Source organism: Hemicordylus capensis, chromosome 6 (assembly GCF_027244095.1).
Source record: "Hemicordylus capensis ecotype Gifberg chromosome 6, rHemCap1.1.pri, whole genome shotgun sequence".
NCBI lineage: Eukaryota > Metazoa > Chordata > Lepidosauria > Squamata > Cordylidae > Hemicordylus > Hemicordylus capensis.
The window spans coordinates 46,613,731-46,633,632 of record NC_069662.1 but is presented as its reverse complement, the minus strand read 5'-3'; the positions used below and the strand labels follow the sequence as shown (position 1 = coordinate 46,633,632).

The window sequence follows — 19,902 nt, the reverse complement described above, 5'->3', positions numbered from 1 at the left end:
ATTAGTACCACAAAACCTCACATTCTGCTACTACTACTAATATACTCACATAGAATATAGTCACAGTTTTAGAATGTAGAGTTGAAGTAAATGAGACAGATGTCTTACCAAAATATGGTTCTTCATCAGCACCCTTAAGATGCACTCCTTTGGCAGAAGACTCAATGAGGAAGTGCCTGATGAGATCGCCACCATCTTCCCCTTGACAGCAAAACAAGAAGTCAATTTGAAATCTAGTTTTTGAAGCTGAAGGTTTGCAAAATCAAACTTTTAAGTGGTTTGAACACCTTTATCTAGCTTTGGCTCAGTTTCATGTTTTTAATATATATGTTTAAACCGTTCAGATACAGTTACTGAGCACAGCTTTGTGTATTCTTTGATCAGAACAGCCGTACGAAAATGTTATTCTAAAAAGTGGCTGAGGGCTGGTTCAGACACAATGAGAAACCACAATATCCCACTCTATGAATATGGCTTCTAATTCTCTCTCAAGCCTACATGCTCCCTTCACCCCATACCTCTTCAGCTTTGTCTCTGTTTATTTGAACCATGGCTCTGTGGTTCCTATGAAACCGAAAACAATGGTTGAACTCTGGCTTCCTTACCAGGATGTGAAACCAGAGTTTGCAGTTGGCTTCACATCCTGGCTTGGAAGCCAGACCTAAACCACAGTTCCTGGCTCCGCATGACCTGTGGAGCCATGGCTTAAATAAACCAGGATGGAGATGAGCAGAAGCGGAGGAAAGGGGAGGAGGGAGTGCCCGTGCTCAGGAGGATCAGAAGCTGCATTAATGCAGTGGGAAATCACGGCTTCCTTTTAGGTCTGAACCAGCCTAAATTCTGTTCCTGAACTTCTGGTCTTGGGTCAAAAGGCTGTTGATACTATAAGCGGGGGCTACTTGCTAATAAGGTGGGGCAACTGCCAGCTGCAGGGCAGCAACTTGGGCATCTTGCCTTGTCCACTGCCCATGGGCATTGCCTTACCTGCTGCTGCTCCCTACCACCTTCCCAGCATATTGCCTCCCCCTCCTCCCTTCTCTTACCACTAGGGTTGCCATATTCAAGCTTCCCAAATCCGGGTGGCCTAGTTTGCATATTAGGCAAATTATGTGGCAACTCATTTTCATTTCATTTATTTATTTGACAGATTTATATACTTTCCCCTCCTCTGCCCTCCCATGTGATCAGATCCAGGGTAAAATCCGGGCAATCCAAGCAGTGCATTTGAAATCCATGTAAATCCGGGTGGAATTTAGCAGCCAGGTGGAGGAGCCAAAATCTGGGGGCTACCCTAAATTCTGGGGGACATGGCAAGTCTACTAACCACTCACCAGCTTCTAGGCATGCATGGATGGGGTTTTTAAATCCCCATGTGTCCTGAGGCCAGTGAGTGCCAGGAGAAGGGAGAGGTGGGGTGGAGCTGGCCCAGCCTCTTGACACAGGCATATGTGTCAGGTGGCATAGCCACCATAAGGCGCATGAGTGGTGGTGATGTGGCGGCTCCAGCACTTAAACCAGCACATGTCTAAGTGGCACATTTCAGCTAGTTGGAGATTTTTTTTTTTTTTTTTTTTGAGAGTTCACACACAGTCTAGCAGTCTAGCTGTCTTTTGTGAAAGGGGACATGTGCGTTCTCGCCAGTATTTGTTAGTAGGTTCTGCATTGGTCTTGAAGGGCTGATTCCCTCTCCACAATGAGAATTCTGGATACCTGCTTTGTTGCTGAAGACTTTCATGGCCAAGCCAAATGAGCCGCGGTAAGATGTGCTGTCCCGCATGATGAAAGTGCCATGGGGTTCATCCATCAGCAGCTGGACAGCTATTTAATAAACATATATTGGGTAAGGGATCAACACAGCAAACATGCTTATCCTCCAATGGGATATATTCTATTATCTGCCATTATCTGTATAGGACAAACGGGTCAATCTCTATGCAAAAGAATAAATGGACCCAAATCTGACGTTAGGAATGGCAACATTCAGAAACCCCTCAAAGAAGATTTTAATATTCAAAGACATTTCCCTGCAGAAACTGGAAGTGAGAATTCTTCAACAGAAGAACTTCAAAGGAAGACTAGAGAGTGAAACAGCAAATTCAGAATTTATAACAACTAGTTGGCTCGGGCGCAGAACATCTTCTTCACCTCTAGTTTTCCCTTGTTCTCACCCCCCCACCTCATTCTCAGCCCCAATCTTATTCTCAGCCTCTTGTTCTCAGCCCTCCCCATCTCCTCTTCCCTGCTCCAATGTTTTTTCTCTTTGGTCGGCTGCCAGGGGTCAGCCTCACAGGGCAGCTGGCAATGGCACCTAAGGGCCCACTGACAATCACCAAGACCATTTATGTGCCCAGAGCATCCCTGTGGTCATGATGGAGCTATTCTCATGGGCTCAACCTGGGTAGGAGGCAATTTACCCAAGGCCTTCTGAAACCTGGAGCCAGTCCTGTACCTAGCAATCCATATAGCAACTAATGTGGTATTTGAGTGGTGCAGTGGGGAGGAAGAGAGAACAAATAGCCAGCCACTTTTCCCGCCCGCCCGCTGGTTTCTCTCCCCACCCGCTGCTGCTTTCTCTCTCCCCCCGCTGCCACTGTCACTTTCTCTCCTCCCACTGCCACTTTCACTTCCTCCCCTCTCCGTCACTGCTTTTGCTTTCTCACCACCACCACCCCATCAACACTTTCGCTTTCTCCCCCACCTGCCACTGCATTCGCTTGCTCTCCCCCTGCTATCACTGTTTTCTCTGCCCGCCTGCCTGCCCACCCACCCGTTTGCTGGCCTGTGTTCCCCACCGCCGCTGCTTTCCTCTCCCCCCTCCCCTCCCCTTGCTCGTGAACTCTCGTGGGAGCTGCCATGCATGGGATTAGGAACAGGTACGTATAAGAGATTTATATATCTAGATGCTTGATTCTATTGCTTCTGGATTGAATAAGGACTTGTAATTTCTCTCACATTTCAGGCTACATAATATCCTCCTAGTAATGTTGCCACCAATTACGGCTATTGTGAATTGTCATCATGTATTTTGTATCATTTTAAACTGTAAGATTAGACCGTTTGCAGTTCCCATAATTTGATACCCTCATTCTCAGTTTTTCTCTACACCCATGTATATTTATACCTACCTAATGGGAATTACACTTCATGCATCTAGTTATTAGATTATAGTCTATGAAAGTGTATTCTACAATAAATGTGTTAACCTTTATGGTGCCAGAAGATTTTTTTTCCCACATCAAAGAAAAGAGCGGGGTGGGACGAGCGTGGATCACCAATCAGCCCCCGCAAGCTCCAGCATGCCCTGCGTGAGCGCGCAGGGCATGCTGGCGAGACCCCTGGAGCCAGGAGGCGGCTTTTCGCCTCCCCACCGGGTGTGTGTGTCTCCTCGTGAGTAGCCATGGTGTGGAGCCACGCTGCGGCTACTCACGATCCAATAGCCCGGGTTTGCGGAGCGCTCATTCCACAAACCTGGGCTAAGAGGCGGGCGACTTGAGCGGGTTAGCCGCTCAAGAACCACCGGGCTCGCAGCCGAGCCTGGTGGTTCTCGTGACTGAAGAAAATCGGGCTAGCGAAGGCTAGCCCGATTTTCTTCAATTGTGTGAATAGCCTCTGGGTGTGATGTCATTTTGTTTTCTAGAAAGGGGAGCCTTGTTAGCCAGTAAAATTAGGTTTCACACATGAGCACTATCTAGTAATCTATCTAGTAATGAGCACTATCTAGTATCATCGCTTGCCTGATTTTCCTGATCTTGATACCTGAATAATGCTAAGTTAGCCAATCACTGATGTCTATTAACGTCCAGTGTGGGCCTGTTAGCAACCCTAGCCCTGCAGGCCACTAAAACCATACTCTAGTAAGGAGCGAGAAGGGAAAGGAGTTGGAACTCATTCATTATTAGTGAAAATAACTGGTTTGATCTGAACCATAGGTTCTTCCCATGAATTGAAATAAGGGACAAATGGCGTCCTGTAAGGGACAGACAATTTTGGGCTGAAATAAGGGATGATCCTGCTAATAAGGGACTGTTGGTAACCCTCTCCCCCCCCCCCCGCCCGCCGCCCCATACTCGCTCTTTGCTAAAAAAAGCAGGAGCAGTTCTCTGCTCAATGGCCTGACAAAGGTCTCTGCCATCGAGGCTGCTTGGGACTCCAGTTTATTTGGCTTTACAAAACCTTGTACAAAAACCTTCCAGGCTGAATTCCTCTATCTGGGGCACTCCTGGCTTGGGCCCTGGGCACACAGAGCCATTATAGCTGCTTCCCACTGCAAATGTGCATGCCCCTTGGGAACTGGGACACACACACACCCCCGTTTGCCCCAACCCCCCACCTCTCCCACTGGTTCCCGTGCCTGGTTTTACCTTGATCCCGTGTGATGCTAGGCTTGAACCAATATTTGGAGGTGTCCATCACAAACTTCATGCTTGGCTGAACTTCTTTGAAGCCACCTGCAGGAGGGGATGGGATACAGTGAGAAGCTGAAGGTGGTAAGAACAAAAGGTGACTAGAATGATCTGAGAGATGAATATTTTTTTTCCTTTTCTTCTGAAGGCAGGGAACATTAGTCTCAGGCAGAGAAGAGATGGCTGAAGTGGGGCTTTATAAAATCACGACTAAAGGAGGGGAGGCAGTGAGTGGATAGGAAAAAATATTTGCCCTCAAAATACTGATATGGATACAAGGAAACAAGTCCAAGTCGACAAAAAGGAGGTTGCTTCTCCATACAATACACAACTAACATATGGATTTCATTGCTGCATGACTTTGTGGTAGCTGTGGGCACACAGAAGTTTAATAAAGTTAGAAATGAACGGGGAAGATAGGTGCAAATATGACTATTAGACACAATAGCACAGCCTCCATGTCCAGAGACAGAATCCCTCTGCCCCAATGATAGAGGAGATTAAAAACAGGTGCAAGTGTTCAGGCTTTAGGAGTCTTAGAAAAAACTTGCAGTATGTGTCAATGAAGAGGGCCAGTTTGCCCTCTTTGTGAACTTTCCTTCTGGATCTGGGTGGCTACTAAAACAGACTGCTAATTAGGATACACCGACATTATACTTAGTGCTCATGGTCCACAACTCACTTTTCTGGTGGGCCAGTTTGGAAGAGGGAAGCAAGCTCATCCCACAAAATTCACAGTGGGCAATGCCATCCCCTGCTGCCCCTCTCCCGCTGTGCGATGCAAATTGGCCAGAGCAGTAACCGAGAGGAGAGAGAGAAAGTGTGTGTGTAGAAGAGGAGGAGGGAGGGACCTGTGTCCTGCCACTTTCACTCTCCTCTGCAGTGGCGGAGCAAGGGAACAGAGACCCGTGTTCTGCCCCATCACCAGCGGCCCTGCCACATGCGCCAGTGACACCCCTTGTGTGTGATGTCACATGCATGTGGGCGTGGCCCAATTGCTGGAGGGCCCACCTGAGGAATGAACTCTGGAGGGCTTGCGCAGCCCTTCCATGGCTCATGGCAGGGTTCACTGAGCCTGTCTGCTCAATGGTGGCTCCGCACCTGCTCCTCTGGCTCCCCTTTCAAGTGGCTCCTCAACTGAAGGACATGGAGATAGAACAGTGCACCAGAAATAATTATCTTTCTTTTCAGCCTCTGCCTCTCCTTCCTTCTGAACTCTTGAAATAGTTCCAACTAGCTCAGCGGGGTGGAAAGGGAAAAGAGGGTTGGCAAATAAGGGGATGAAGTCAGCCCAGGAAATCTTAGCAAGCCAATTGCGCTGATTTCCATCCCCTCCGGGCAATGTCCCCCACATCACTGGGCAAACTAGCACAGTGCAATTTTGGGCCCGAGGCTTGGTTTTGTTTTTGCTGCAAGGAGCTTTTATTAAAAAGCAATGTCTAAGTTATCCTCCCCATTCATTTGCTTGTCACAACATGGGAATCAAGCCATTTTGAAACAAAATTGGAGTTTCTGAACACAGGATTACTACTACTATTATGGATATTTATATACCACTTTCAACAAAAAGGAGTTTTCAAAGTAGCTTTCGCAGAAAAATAAATAAGATGGAATGACTTACTATCCAGAGATGAAGAAGAGGAGAGCGAACTCTCAGAAGAGGTCTTGTTGGAGCCACTAATACTGGAAAATGTGCTGGAACTGTGCAGGGGCCTCTTCTGTTTGAAAGAACCTGGGTGAACCCTGGAAGGCTTTGCAGAGACCTCACTTTGTTCTGGAGCTGGACATCCATTTATGAGCACTATAGGGATAGGGGATGCCGCATTTGTGAGGGTCAAAGGAGAGCCATTGGGAGTTTGTCCTTTCTGCAATGGTGGCGATAGGGAAGAATTCCCTTTATGGGAGCAAGGGACACTGGGATAGTAGGAACCCGAGTTATGGGAGACAACATAAGAACCATTGAGGGATCCAATAGATGAAGGACTTCCCGGTCTGGTCTGAAAAATGTCGGATTCATTGTTGGATAATGACTGGGTGCTGCTGCAAAAGAGAAATGAAATGCAGAAGTATTAAGGGACGCTACTATGAATATTGTGAATGAATGCACCACTGAGAGACCTTAAAGGCCAAGTGGAAGACAGATCATCCTGGAGAGAATCTATCTATGTGGTCGCTAAGAGTCGACACCGACTTGATGGCACTTAATCAATCAATCAATCAATCAATCACTATGAATATTAGTACCCATAATTTATAAAGCATCAAATGGAATGGCATTAGGTGCTGTGCAGTACACAGAACTGACACAGCCCATTTTAGACCATTTGTACCCCTGCTCCACAACTAGTTTTGCTAGCAGAGTAACTTGAAAAATAAAGGGAGGTCATTAGCTAAAACTATGAACATCTTTCCTCATAGTGACCTGCTGGCTAGTCTTGTCAAAAATACCAATTGCTTTCTTTGTATTCTGTGGAATCTCCTGCCATGTGAAGCCTGTCTGTCCTCCCATGGATGGTTTTTGACATTTTGTCAAAATGTTTTTTGAATTCAAGCACTTGATTTGCTGTGATGTCTTTCTCTCAAATGATTTATCAAGATCCCTATGCCATTTCTCAGGGTTTTTAAAAAGTTGTTTTTATCATTTTAAAAAATGATTATTGCTTTTTTCATTTCAGTTTATTTGTAAGCTGCCTTGGAGGACTTTTTCGGGGGGAGGGGGAGGGCAGCGGCAAAGGCTGCAGTCCTATACCCACTTACTTGGAAATAAGCCCCATTGAATTCAATGGAACTGGCTCAATCCAGGGAGGCAAGTGTGCATCTGATTTTTAATTTGTAGAAGAAGAAGAAAGATATACCATTTGGGGAAACTGGATTATACATGTACTTTACCTTCCTAGAATGTAACTGGTGTCTGACCCAGGACTTGTCGAAAGCACAGACGCCCCGCTGCACCGTTGCTGTATCTTCCCATGCTGTGACAACTTCAGGACATTCTCGAAGCCCGGGGAAGAGGTCAGGTGAGAATTTGACCCAGAGGTAGCAGAGTTCTTCTGATTCCCCTGTGGAATGGAGATACTCGTGGACACTTGGATGCATGTTGGTGACCTCCTTCCTGTGGGCAGATGCCAGGGGCCTCCTGAATCATGACCACACAAAGAGGTAACGTGGCCACTGGCATCACAGTTGTCTCCTTGGAGGCCTCCATGTGGAAGCAATTGGCCATAGTTTGGGGGAGACACAGAGAGGATGCCAGAATGATTTGCTGAGCTCTGCCAAGATTCATGACACTTTGCTCTGGTGGGCGACATCTCGATGTACTTTATGTCTGATAAAAAACGAAACACAAATTTCAGGAGCATAACAACAACGAGGCTCAGCTAGAGCTCAACTCAGTTTAGCCCTGTATCCTTACATAATGGTATTTACATAGGCGGCTGCTTTACACTCCTTCAGTTCATTGGGCCATCTAGCTCTGGACTGCCATGCATGTCGACACTGACTGGCAGTGACTCTCCAGGGTTTCAGACGGGTATTTCCCAGCTCTGCCTGGAGATGCCATCAGATGAATTGGAACAAAGCTGGGGTGGGAGGGAAACCAACCCAGTTTTTGCAATGTACTTCCCTCACTGCATCGAAGAAGAGCAAGGCATATATAATGATATGTGGCATATAATGACTTGTAGCAGGGCTTTGTGTCTGTTGCATATACGCAAGGGGGGAAATCTGTGTGCATGTGTGTTAGTTCCTACATAGCCTTTTGTGTAGGAATCTTGTCGCATGTTGAATGTATTATGATAATAGACAAGCAATATCTTTTCACATGTGAAACAGCTCTTACTGGTGAGGCAAACAGATTCTGCATATGTTCAGAGGAAAGGAGGAATCTTTGTACCTTCTCACCTTCTTTACATAGCCAATACAGAACCTTTGGGGAAAATAAAATAAAAATAATAATAATAAAAATTAATAATACTTTGAATTTATATAGCATTTTGAGTGTCCAAAACACTTCACATTCTTACATGGCAAGTCAGTAGAATGGTCCCCATAGGGATAAAAAGGACGAGAAAGTAGTGGCTGGTCTAAGAGGAAAACTATGAGGTCATTCACACAAGCAAAAACTGTGTTCTACCCAGGTTCGGGAGTTGTGTGTGCTCCCAATTTTCGGTTGTATGGAAGCAAGGTAAGAGGAAAACCTGGGTAGAAGCAATTGTGTGGAAGCAAAGTAGGAGGAATCACCTTGCTTCCCAGAGGCGTAACTATAGGGGGGGCAGGGGGGGCATGTGCCCCGGGCGCCATCTTTTTTGGTCACATGGGAGGCGCTGCCATGACAAAAAAATTTTTAAATTTTTTTTAAATTTTTTTTTGTTAATACAAATGTTTCCTGCTCAGTGCAGCAGCGCTGCAGCAGTCAAGGGAGTGCGTCGGCGCCCCCTCCCCCACGAGCAGTCCCTTCCGCGCTGCCCGCGCCCCCCCCATTGCTTTGCTGGCGCCTGGCGGCCAGTCAGTGGCCTGGCTTGGCGGCGGCGGCGGGCGCTTGTGAGGAAAAACCTAAGTATAATGTAGTATGTTGGGGGTGCGGGGGGGGGCGGCGCCATTTCAATGCTTGCCCCGGGCGCCGTTTTCCCTAGTTACGCCTCTGTTGCTTCCACACAATTGAAAATTGGGAGCACACACCCCAAACCTGGGTAGAACACAGTTTTGGCTTGTGTGATTGACCTCACTATGTTTCTGAGAGAGAGATCGAGAGAGAGAGAGAGAGATCAAATTTGTATACTGCCCCAAACTCTCTGGGAGGGTAACAAAACCTTGTATATGACAAAACCCTGATGATTCAAAAATGAAAAGCAGCCTGCATCTGCTGCAATGTTAAATGTAGGTATGGCAGAAGGGAAGGGTGTGTGCTAAAACTTTCTTCTGCCAACCATTTCCCATAAAAATTGCCCCCCAACTATTTTTTCCTTCCATAGAGTTCCAGGTGTGTGTTTCCAGTATCTAGAACCCTGCAGAGGGGGTGGAAATGGCTTGGGGAGATTATTTTGCTTGAAAATGGAAGGCAGGGAAAATGTTAAGCACCCCTTTTCATTCGGCTACTCCTCTGCTTAAAATTGTAGCCATCTCAGTTTGCAGCTCACTAAAAGGACAGACATTTATTACACACATGAAGTTTGCTACTGAGTTCACAGCCAAGGCAAGATTTGAAGCATGGATTTCCTGACTCATCGCTCATTCTTTCAGCCACTATACCAGCTTTCACTTGTAGCATTTGCTTGATTAGCAATATCAAAAAGCTTCTGAATTTTTCCAAGCTCCAGAGTCATGACTGCTCTAATTTGGTATTACTATGTGTATGTAAGCATTGACACTTTTGAACTTTGGTGCTGGAGAAGACTTTTGAGGATACCATGGACAGCCAGGAAAACAAACAAATGGATCATGGAACAAATCAATCCAGAATTTTCACTTGAGACACAAATGACCAGGCTCAAAACGATCATATTTTGGACACATTATGTGAAGACCCAGCTCTCTTGAAAAGTCCATAATGCTGGGAAAAGTTGAAGGAAAGAGAAGAAGCAGATGACCAGCAGCAAGGTAGATGGACTTGATTAGGACAGCAATGAATGCACCACTGAGAGACCTTAAAGGCCAAGTTGAAGACAAATCATCCTGGAGAGAATCTATCTATGTGGTCGCTAACAGTCGACACCAACTTGACGGCACTGAATCAATCAATCAATCAATCAAAGTGTGTGTAGAAGAAGGTTCATATTTGTTGAAAGAGATTGGATAATAAATATATTCAGGTTTTCATCATGGGGAAAATATTTTATGTTACATTCAGCCATCCCTCCACCTCCCTGGAAATTTCCAATTTCCCCTTAACATGCTATTTAAGAAATAAATCCAGAATCCCCCCCCCCGCCCCAAGCATTTGATTCCTATCAGTGTTTCACATCTCTAATTGATGAAGACACATTGAACCTATTCTCAAGATTAGTGAGAAGCGCTCTAGAACGGGCTGCGGGGAAGGCGGGTTATACATACCTTCCCCGCAGACGATCCATGCAGCATTGCTGGGTACACTCCTTGTGCACCCAGACGATTTAGACAGGTTTGCCGCTGTACTGCCACTGGGATCAGCCTGATCCCGGCAGTTCACATGGGTGCAAAACCAGGCTGGGCTCCCTTAGCCCAGTTTTGCATGTGCATGTGAATAGCCTCATTCTTCTTTCCATGACCACATAAGGGGGCAGCAACACAGATTGGTCAGGTGAAAATTTAGTCGAATATGACAAATATCTATATACCTCTTTGCAACAAAAGTTCCCCAAGAGGTTAACATAGATATAAATCAATAAATAAAGATGGCTCCCTGTCCCCAAAGGGCTCACAATCTAAAAAAGAAACATAAGATAGACACCAGCAGCAGCCACTGGGTGGATGCTGTGCTGGGGATGGATAGGGCCAGATGCTCACCCCCTGCTAAATAAAGAGAATCACCACTTTTAAAACGATACCTCTTTGCTCAGTTAGCAGGGGACAATTTTCTTTCTTTCTTTCTTTCTTTCTTTCTTTCTTTCTTTCTTTCTTTCTTTCTTTCTTTCTTTCTTTCTTTCTTATTCCACAGTGTTTGGAAAAGAATCATATAGATTTGAAAAACTTAATCTCTCATCAACAAAAATGTGTTCTGCTTCAGACATCAAATCCTCCTGCACATGTATAAAGCATACCTTTTGCTTGCAACACACAGACAGGTATGTGTGTATGATTCTTTCCAAGTCTCCACTTCTATGCTTTTTGTAGAACAAACAATTTATAAGTGAGCACACCCTTCATAAATGATGTTATGTACATGTATTTTGCACTCAGAAATTAATGCCAAAGTACAAAATCTAACATGATGGTGGCATGAGTCATGATGTCCTGTTATACAATGCTTTTCTGCCTTTAGGCTTTGGCATGACATAGTCATAGATGAGGAACAATAGACTCTAATGAGCAACTGGCTGTTCCAAGCACCTGGAATGAGCATTAGAGCCACCTGCCAGAGTGGAGGCTTAAACCAGTCTTCCCTGGCAGAGGAGACTGAACAGAACTTGAAAGCAGCAGGGACTGAGGATTTGGGCCGTAGAACTGATGTTGCTCTGAATCTGGTACTACCTGTGTTCTTGCTTCTGTGCTCCTCCATAATGCCTCAACTTTGATCCTTGTGAACAGATTATTACAAAGACACCATGATCTCCAGTGTTCTCTTCTCCAATTTTAAGGCTCTCCTGAACTTTTGCCCAAGGGGAAAGAGGAGGAAGCACAAAGCAATATCACCAGTTCTATCACATTGACTAATTTGTCCCATATCTAAGCATTCCTATGTGTGGTTGTGTGCTTCTCTGAAACCGAATAGACTTCCCTCCCAAATGCCACATTTATCCGTTTTTGTTTATACATCATGTTAGCATGAGAGCCTCTTTTCTGTTGGCTTGTCCTATGACAATGAAGCAACACTGAAAGGCCTGCAACCGCGTGGGTGGGACCAACTGTGTGGGTTTTCCCCATGGAATTGGCAACAAGGTATTAATTCCACAGGAAAGATACATGTGATGGACCCCATCCACATGGCTGCAAACCTTTCAGTGTTTCCAGTGCATCATGAGATAAGCGGCCGCAGAGCAAGGTATAAAGAACACCTGAGTAGAGTGTCTGAGAGTTAATGACCCAGAAGCTCTCTTTCTTGCCTGGAATGGAACACATAGGGTACATATGTGGTCTTCATCACAAGTGCATTCCACAACACTAGCACCATCTTAATGTGGCTTTCCGTAGCAGCATGCAAACTAGCAACTTGTGTTCATTTGGAATAATTCAGATAAACCAATTTGTTTTTCATGAGACAAGATGTTTCATGGAACAATATGAGGTTGGAGTCAGTATAACAGAGCGGTGTGAATCGTCTCTCAATTCTTAAAATTTCTATCCCATAATTTCCAGTCTTCCAAGCAATCTCAGGGAAGCTGATCTATACAATGCTCAAGAGCCTGGAGGAAGCCAAAGGGTTTGGGTTTTTTTGCCTGTGAGGGGGAAAGGGGACAATTGATGGACAGACATGATAGACATTCACAAGACAATGAGCAGTATGGACAGAATGAATAGGGAGACCTTTCTCACTCTTGCATAATATTAGAACTCTGGGTCATCCAATAAAGCTGCTTGAGAGTAGGTTTAGCACCACCCAACGGATGTACTTCTTCACATAACACATAATCGAGCTACAGATGTGTTAGATTAATAACAACAACAATAAAAACAAACCAGTCAATAACACCTGTCTGACTGTGTAAACAACAACAATAATAATAATCTATTTGATTAAAAAGTATTAGATTGGCCCTCCATGTATTTAATATCTATTCATTAGGTAGAGGCACCACCAATTTGTGCAGCTCTATATCCTCAAACTGCTAGCTACTTCGGGGTGGTAGCCCCCAAGGCACTGCCCCCTCACAAAAAAGTTGCTCCCGGACAGAAGCCTTAAGTCTGCCCACCCCTGTTCTAGGATACCATCCAGAAAATCTTACACTGTGATCTGAAACATCATCAGCTACCTTCCCATTTCAGAAAAGACTAAAAGTAACAGAGCACATTGTATGTGCGAACCTTTCTACTAACACATCAGGCATGTATGGGATGGGGAGTTGTAATTTATCAAGGCTTTTGAGTTTCCTGACATGCCTGGTTACTTCAGTTCATGAAGAGACATCTGTGGGGGTGGGAGTAGTACAAAATGTTAATCCCATATTGCCTTTGGCAAGCACCACATGGAACACCCTCTGAGGCATATCACTGAGTTTTTAGCATTCGTAAGCAGACCTGTTTGAACAAGCCCCCTGCCAAGCCCATGGGCAAAGCCCAGAAAAATGATGTTATGTTGAACTGGCACATCTAATCTGGATGCCATGAAGAAAAATCACTCAGGTTCATTGGAAGAATCATATGGAGTTTGGATTTTAAAAATCCCCCAAATTGAAACATGATCATAGTGGAGGCATCATAGGTTTCACGTACAGCTGATGAGAGGGTAGCCTTGTGTGGGCTGTACCAGTTCAGACTGCAGGTGGGGACCTGCTTGATGAAATGCTCAAAAAAATACAAGAGAGTCTGGTTTTATATATGGACCTCCCCCTGCCCCATGAAGGCGATCGGTGGGGAGAGGGTTCAGGGGCCTGGGGCACCTTCCTTATGAGATGAGGCTACAGCACCTGGACTCTTTACTTTGGAAAAGAGGTGACTAAAGGGACACATGATTGAGGTGTATAAAATCATGCATGGAATGGAGAGAGTGGACAGAGAGAAATGTTCCTCCCTCTCACAACATTAGAACTAGGGATCATCCCATGAAACTGAACGTTGGGAAATTTAGGACTGACAAGAAGAAGTGTACTTTTTCATACAGCACATAATTAATCTATGGAATTCTCTGTTATGGGATGTGGTGACGCCCACCAGCTTGGCTGGCTTCAAAAGGGGCTTAGACAAATTCAGGGAGGACAGGTCTATCAATGGCTACTGGTCTGGTGGCTGTGGGCCACCTCCAGTCTCAGAGGCAAGATGCCTCTCAATACTAGTTGCAGGAGAGCAACAGCAGGAGAGAGGGCATGCCCTCAACTCCTGCCTGTGGGCTTCTCAGAGGCATCTGGTGGGCCACTGTGTGAAACAGGATGCTGGATTAGATGGGCCTTAGGCCTGATCCAGCAGAGCTGTTCTTATGTTCTTCAGGTGCTTTCAGTCATGCAAATCCTCACCTGCAGTCTGAAGTAGTACAGTCTAGACACAGGTTTATCACCACATATGCTCTTTGTAAAAACTCATTCCTGGGAATATAAAAGTTGCCTTCTTGTATCTGGTCCAGTCTAGCAATCAGCCATAGGTCTCTGGAAATTTACAAGCATGGCCTGAAACCGATGGCTTCCTCTTGGGATGGAGATTGTAGATCAGGTGTAGAGTCCATGCCAGGGGCATAGCCACCATTGGGCGACCGGGTTCAAAGAACCCAGGTCGCGTCCCCGATGCGTCCCCCGTGTCTGACATCAGACACAAGTGGGGGCTGGTTTAGCTCCCAAATGGGAGCTCCGTTTGGAAGTTAAAGGGCAGCACTGCATTTGCAGCATGGCCAGGAGCGACTCCTGGCCACTCTGAACACAGTGCTGGCCTGGATCTATCTCCTGAACGGGGTTGCGCAACCCTGTTCGGGAGCCATGCCCCAGTGTCTGACATCAGACGTGGGGGCATAGCTAACCCCCGCACTGGCCGTCAGACATAGGGAGCGGGACGAACAGGGCCGCTGCTGTGGCTGGACATCAGCCGCCGCTGGCCTGGCTCTGCTATTGGTCCACGCTTTGCCTGCAGAAGGTCTCAGGGTCACTACCTGGCATCTCCTGGTAGGGCTGGGAAAGACTCTCCTGTCTAAATCACTGGAGAGCTGCTGCCAGTCAGAGTAGATGATACTGACCTGGAGGGGCCAATGGTTTGGCTCTGTATAAGGCATCTACCTGTATATTCAACTCAAACACATTCACCAACATTTGTTATCTGGGTAGTCAGCTTCCAGGGTGAGCTTCCAAGGGTTTGATCAGGCAAGTAGCAAGACTGGATTGGGCCCTGGGATAAGAGGTGAAGATGGGCCCCTGCCCCCTGCAGTCCCCACCTTCTTCTGCTCCCCCTGTGCCTTTGCTGCAGAACATGGACATTTTCTGCACACCTTTTCTCTTGCGCCTATGCAAACATTCCCTATGCACAAGCGCAAGGAGCAAGCTGTTGCCTAGTGCCGTGTGCCCCCAGGCCCTCCTTCCCTCAGGGGCCCAAGGACATTTGTCCCACCTTGTTCAATTATAACTATGCCTCTGGGTTTGACTCGGCACAAGGCAGCTTCCTATATTCCTGCTTTGTCCCCAGTATTCCCCCAATATTCAGAGGTATATGGACTCTGTATATGCAAGTTTCATTGGGCCATCATAGTCAATAATTTATACTTGCATATACTGATCCAATCCGTTGGAAATAGATTGGATTTGATTTCAGTGGAACTTGCTTCCAAGTTGCACAGTTCTAATACTGTAGCAACTTAAGCTCCAGCTGGTTTGGGCTTTGTGCTCTTCATGTCAACTTGCCCCTTTCTCATGGCCCTCAGGCAAGTGCCACTCCCTACATGCTGGACCACCTAAACTGCTGGGACTCGGCATGCTGTACTGCTTGCCTCTTCCTCCTCCTCCATCTTGCCATTGATCTCTTAGATTCGTCAAGAGGACCCTCCAAAAGCAGAATTTGCACATGTGCCAAATTCAAACAGCAAAAGCACACGAGAAAACATTGTTAGGACTTGTCCACAGCTATGGAAATGCCTCCCTTGGAGACTCATGGAAGGCCAAACCTCATCTGGGAAAGGCTCTTAAATTTTGAATGAATTTTAGATACATTAGACCAGGGGTGGAGCCACCATTGTGTGAATAGGTTCAGAGAACCCAGGCCGCCAATGGAAAGGGCCCGAAGCCCACAGGGGGGCGTGGCTCGGGTTCTGGAAGAGCCCCAAGAGAACTCCCCCCCACCCACGCCTGTGCCCCAAGCGAGTTCTCCCCTGTCCTTTTCAGGCAGCGTTTGAGGCCTGAAAGCATCTGTTTCCCTTTTTCTCCCTCCAGCGAGGGAGAGAAAGGGAAATAGATGCTTTCAGGCAACATCATGTGCATGGGATGTTGCTAGAGGGGCCACCGGGCGGGGACGGACAGTCCACGCCTGTATTAGACAATTTTAATTTCTGTTTTAATTTATTTTATGTTGCTGTAAACCGCCCAGGGAAGGAAGTTTGGGGTGGTGTATAAACAAAACAAAACAAAAACTGGATGTTCAAGCTTAAGTTTTCTAATTGAACATGAGCCTCTAGGAGACACTTCATTTAGTCACCATTTTTATTTGGACAATTTCACTGGGCATTTTCTATACGAAGGCCCCTCCTGAACCATAGGGAGGATGAGAGAGGCTAGAAGACTAACGCATTAAGAAAGTATTCCATGACTGTCCCTCACTTATCCACCTCTCCTCTCCTGGCACTAGACTGCTTTGAGAAGCACTGGGATCGGAATGAAACATGCAGATCCAGAACTAAGCGTACTCTACGCTAAACAAATATCAAAATTCTGTCATATAAAATTACGCTCATCTGCACAAACTGTATTCTATATTTTGCATTATTTACTCTGCTTGTGGGAGCTGGGGAGGGCAAGGGTCAAGACTGCATACAAATCCAATCCCATGCTCACTGCACGTCCTGATTAGCCACTCCTCTGACTATTGAGATTTCATTAGGAATTGACTATATATTTTCAAATACATATTTGTGCAACCTTAAGGGCTAGAAATTTTGGAAATGTGAGATTTTCAACATGCAGAATTCTGCATCCAATTGCATGCACATCTGTTTCTCCTAGGGGTTATTTGCACATGGCTTCATGTTGATGTTAATGCTGAGCGAAGCCACTTTGAATCACACTCACAGCACTGAGGGAAGCAGCCCCTCCCCTCTGCTCTGGGGTTTTGTTTTGATGCAGGTTCACAGGGCATGCCTCCATGTTTTCTTTCTAGCCAATGGGGTGGGGGGGGAGAGCTTTCTAAAGAGCTATATCTGCATTTCTAAAGAGAGTATCCCTGTTATCATGCTAATGGTTCTACGTCAGTGCCTCTCCCTATTTGCTCCAACATTTTCAGAAAAAGTTGCTTTAAATCAGCATTTTAAAAATCCAGGAATACCTCGAGATAAGCTAGAATTCGCAAGACAAAGCCTGACGTGTGTGGAGTGGGTCCAAGAATCTCAAAGGTACTTCAGGGTAAGTTTAGCTGGTGTGTGAATGCACACACTCTCTTCTGAAGGAGATTCAGGGTAACAGTCCTGTCTGTAAAGACTTCTGGCGACTGTACTATACCATCTCCCTTTTCATGAGCTATCAGAGAACTATTAGCATCTTGTACTGTACACAAGATAATACATTTTTTTGGGAAATGAACCTAATTTTTGATCCACTGTTATTCATATGCCGTTTTTTAACCTGGCAAGGGGCAAATTCACCACCCTTGCTTTTGAGAGGGGCTTTCTGTGGGGGTGGGAGCCAGTCTTGACATTGCTCCCACAGGTTTAGAAACTTTTCAAGAGCGCAGGAGAAAATGAGCAGCCCCCAGAAGCACCTGTGTGTCTGGAACACTATGCGCACATCTTCCTTTTCCCAGGAGGCAAACCCTTGGCAGCTTTGCCATTTCACTTGCTCTACAGAGTGAGCCCTGTGATTTTAGCCCTATTCACATGTTTGGTTCAATGCATGGGCAGTCTGCATACAGTGTATGTACATACAGATCTATGTGCACAATTATTCACACATTACATGTACATAGTAATGCAATTCCTATGTACTGTATACCTTGCATTTGAGGGGGCCTGTACTCAAGTTCACTTTTAAAATGAACATATTTTATGTTCATTTTACAGTCATTCATACAAAAATATGTACAGACACCTGTACATGTAAAGGTGTACAGGTACATGTACATGTACAGGTGTGCAGACACCTGTATGCACATACAACATACTGTAATGTCTGAACAGGGCTTTTATGAATTTCACATCTTACCTGGTGAATCTGGGGCCTGCTTTTGGGCCATTGTGGTATTGCTATGTGGAATAGCTTGGGAAGGACTCTGGTTTTGAACTGGCTTCAGAGGCTGGAAAGTGGGGTCAATTTCCAAAATCAGGCGGTTCAAGTTCTCAATGGATATATCCAGAGTAGGAGAGACTGGACAGGCATCATTACTCGCTTCTGTTGGTTCCTCTTGCTGATGTTTATCCCCCAGATTTGGAGACATCATAGTGTCTCCATATAGTTTCTCTGCGTAGACATGTGTGCTAGGTTTGCAATAGCCATAGAGTTCCTTCTTGAGCAGAGAGCATCCTTCGGTTTGGGCCAAGCGGCTCTGACTGTCCCAACCATTTGTTGAGTAATAAGAATACTGTGCTGGTAAAGTGTGACAGGACAAACTCCCATTAGAGTGTGTGCAAGCATGCTCTTCCTGAGATGAAACACATACTGTCTGACCAACTCGTACCACGTGGTTTGGGATGACCTTCGACATGCTTTGGCTATTAAATCTTCAATAATTCGTGATCTTCTCAGTCTTTGTCAGGCTGATTTTGGTAGGGCTTTCTCCTGGGGCCTGCTTCATCAAAGGTCCATGCAAATGGAACCTTTAAACACAAGAGAAATGGGTTATAAACACTTTGATCACAAATGCCCTTTGACCTCAGATCAGCTAGCAATGGTTATTGTGGGTGGGGGAAATTGACACATTTTGCAATATGGACTAGAACCTTGCAGTTTATGTGGACAGGGAATCCGAGTGCAGAATAAGGAGAGGACAGGCTTCTTTCTTGTATTGCTAAGATGTTGAGTTTAGTAGAGCTGTCCTATCCAAGGGACCAGATCTAGCAGGATGGAAGGCCAACAAAGAGATAAGGAATATCGGCTATTCTCCTAAATCTCATAGATAAAATAATTATAAAGTCCAATTGCCACAATAAGGATCAGTGCTAGGGGAACTTGTTATAATTGTTAATTTGTTATTAATATATATAATGTTGTTATGCATTGTTAAATGCCAGTCTCCCTATGCCTGATGTACAATTAAATAATTTACTCCAGCCTAGCCTGTCCTGCTCTGGCTTCTGAAGCAGAATAGGTCATAAACAGCTTACCAACCACCAGTAACCATTTCCTTTTTTAATATCTTAGGAACACCTAACAGAATCTCATAAAAAAGATCTGGCAGTATTTATAGGAGGACTCTAACTCTTAACACATTCCATAAGGGACATATCTTGGAGAAGCCGCTACCAGTCTGTGTAAGACCAGAGCTGCTCAACTTCAGCCTTCCTGCAGATGTTGGCCCACAACTCCCATAACCCCTGGCTATTGGCCACTGTGGCTGGGAAAATTATGGGAATTGTAGTCCAAAAACAGCTGAAGGGCCGAAGCTGAGCAGCCCTGGTGTAGACAATACTGAGAGAGAAGGACCAGGGACTGGCAGCTTCCTATGTTCCTATGAATGCAAATACTGCTCTGGCTTTCTGCAGCCGTGCAGATGCATGTCCAAGAGGCATCTATCCCCTCAGAGATTTTAACTTGTAGATAATTGAGGGAGGACTGTTGAAACCTGAAGAATGGCAAGTCTAGTCACTCATAATAACATTTTTTTAAAAAGGCATCTCCAAAAGGCAAATGGGAGAAGTATCAGGGACAGGTACCAGAAAAATCAAGACTGTCCCGAGTAAAGAGATAATGTTGCAATGTATGTCATTGCAGTCTAGAGAAAAGGTGGGCAGAGGATGGAGAAAGGTTTAAAAGCATCTGTCCTTGGAGATGTGGAAGAGGAAGCAGCAGCAAAATGGGGCAACCATGATTAAACATAC

At 45.6% G+C, this 19,902-nt stretch overlaps 1 protein-coding gene across 1 annotated transcript in view; it reads right to left on the bottom strand.

Annotated features, from left to right (window-relative positions):
* Positions 1–18,569, bottom strand: part of TNS4 (tensin 4) — a 29,203-nt gene extending 10,634 nt beyond the window's left edge. Inside the window, exons 1-6 of the mRNA XM_053264836.1 lie at positions 18,071–18,569; positions 7,293–7,728; positions 6,025–6,443; positions 4,362–4,448; positions 1,711–1,818; positions 109–201 (exon numbers count right to left, since the gene is read on the bottom strand). Coding sequence (XP_053120811.1) covers positions 109–201; positions 1,711–1,818; positions 4,362–4,448; positions 6,025–6,443; positions 7,293–7,728; positions 18,071–18,569 — 1,642 coding nt within the window. The remainder of the gene's footprint in view (positions 1–108; positions 202–1,710; positions 1,819–4,361; positions 4,449–6,024; positions 6,444–7,292; positions 7,729–18,070) is intronic.
* Positions 18,570–19,902: the final 1,333 nt, after the last annotated feature.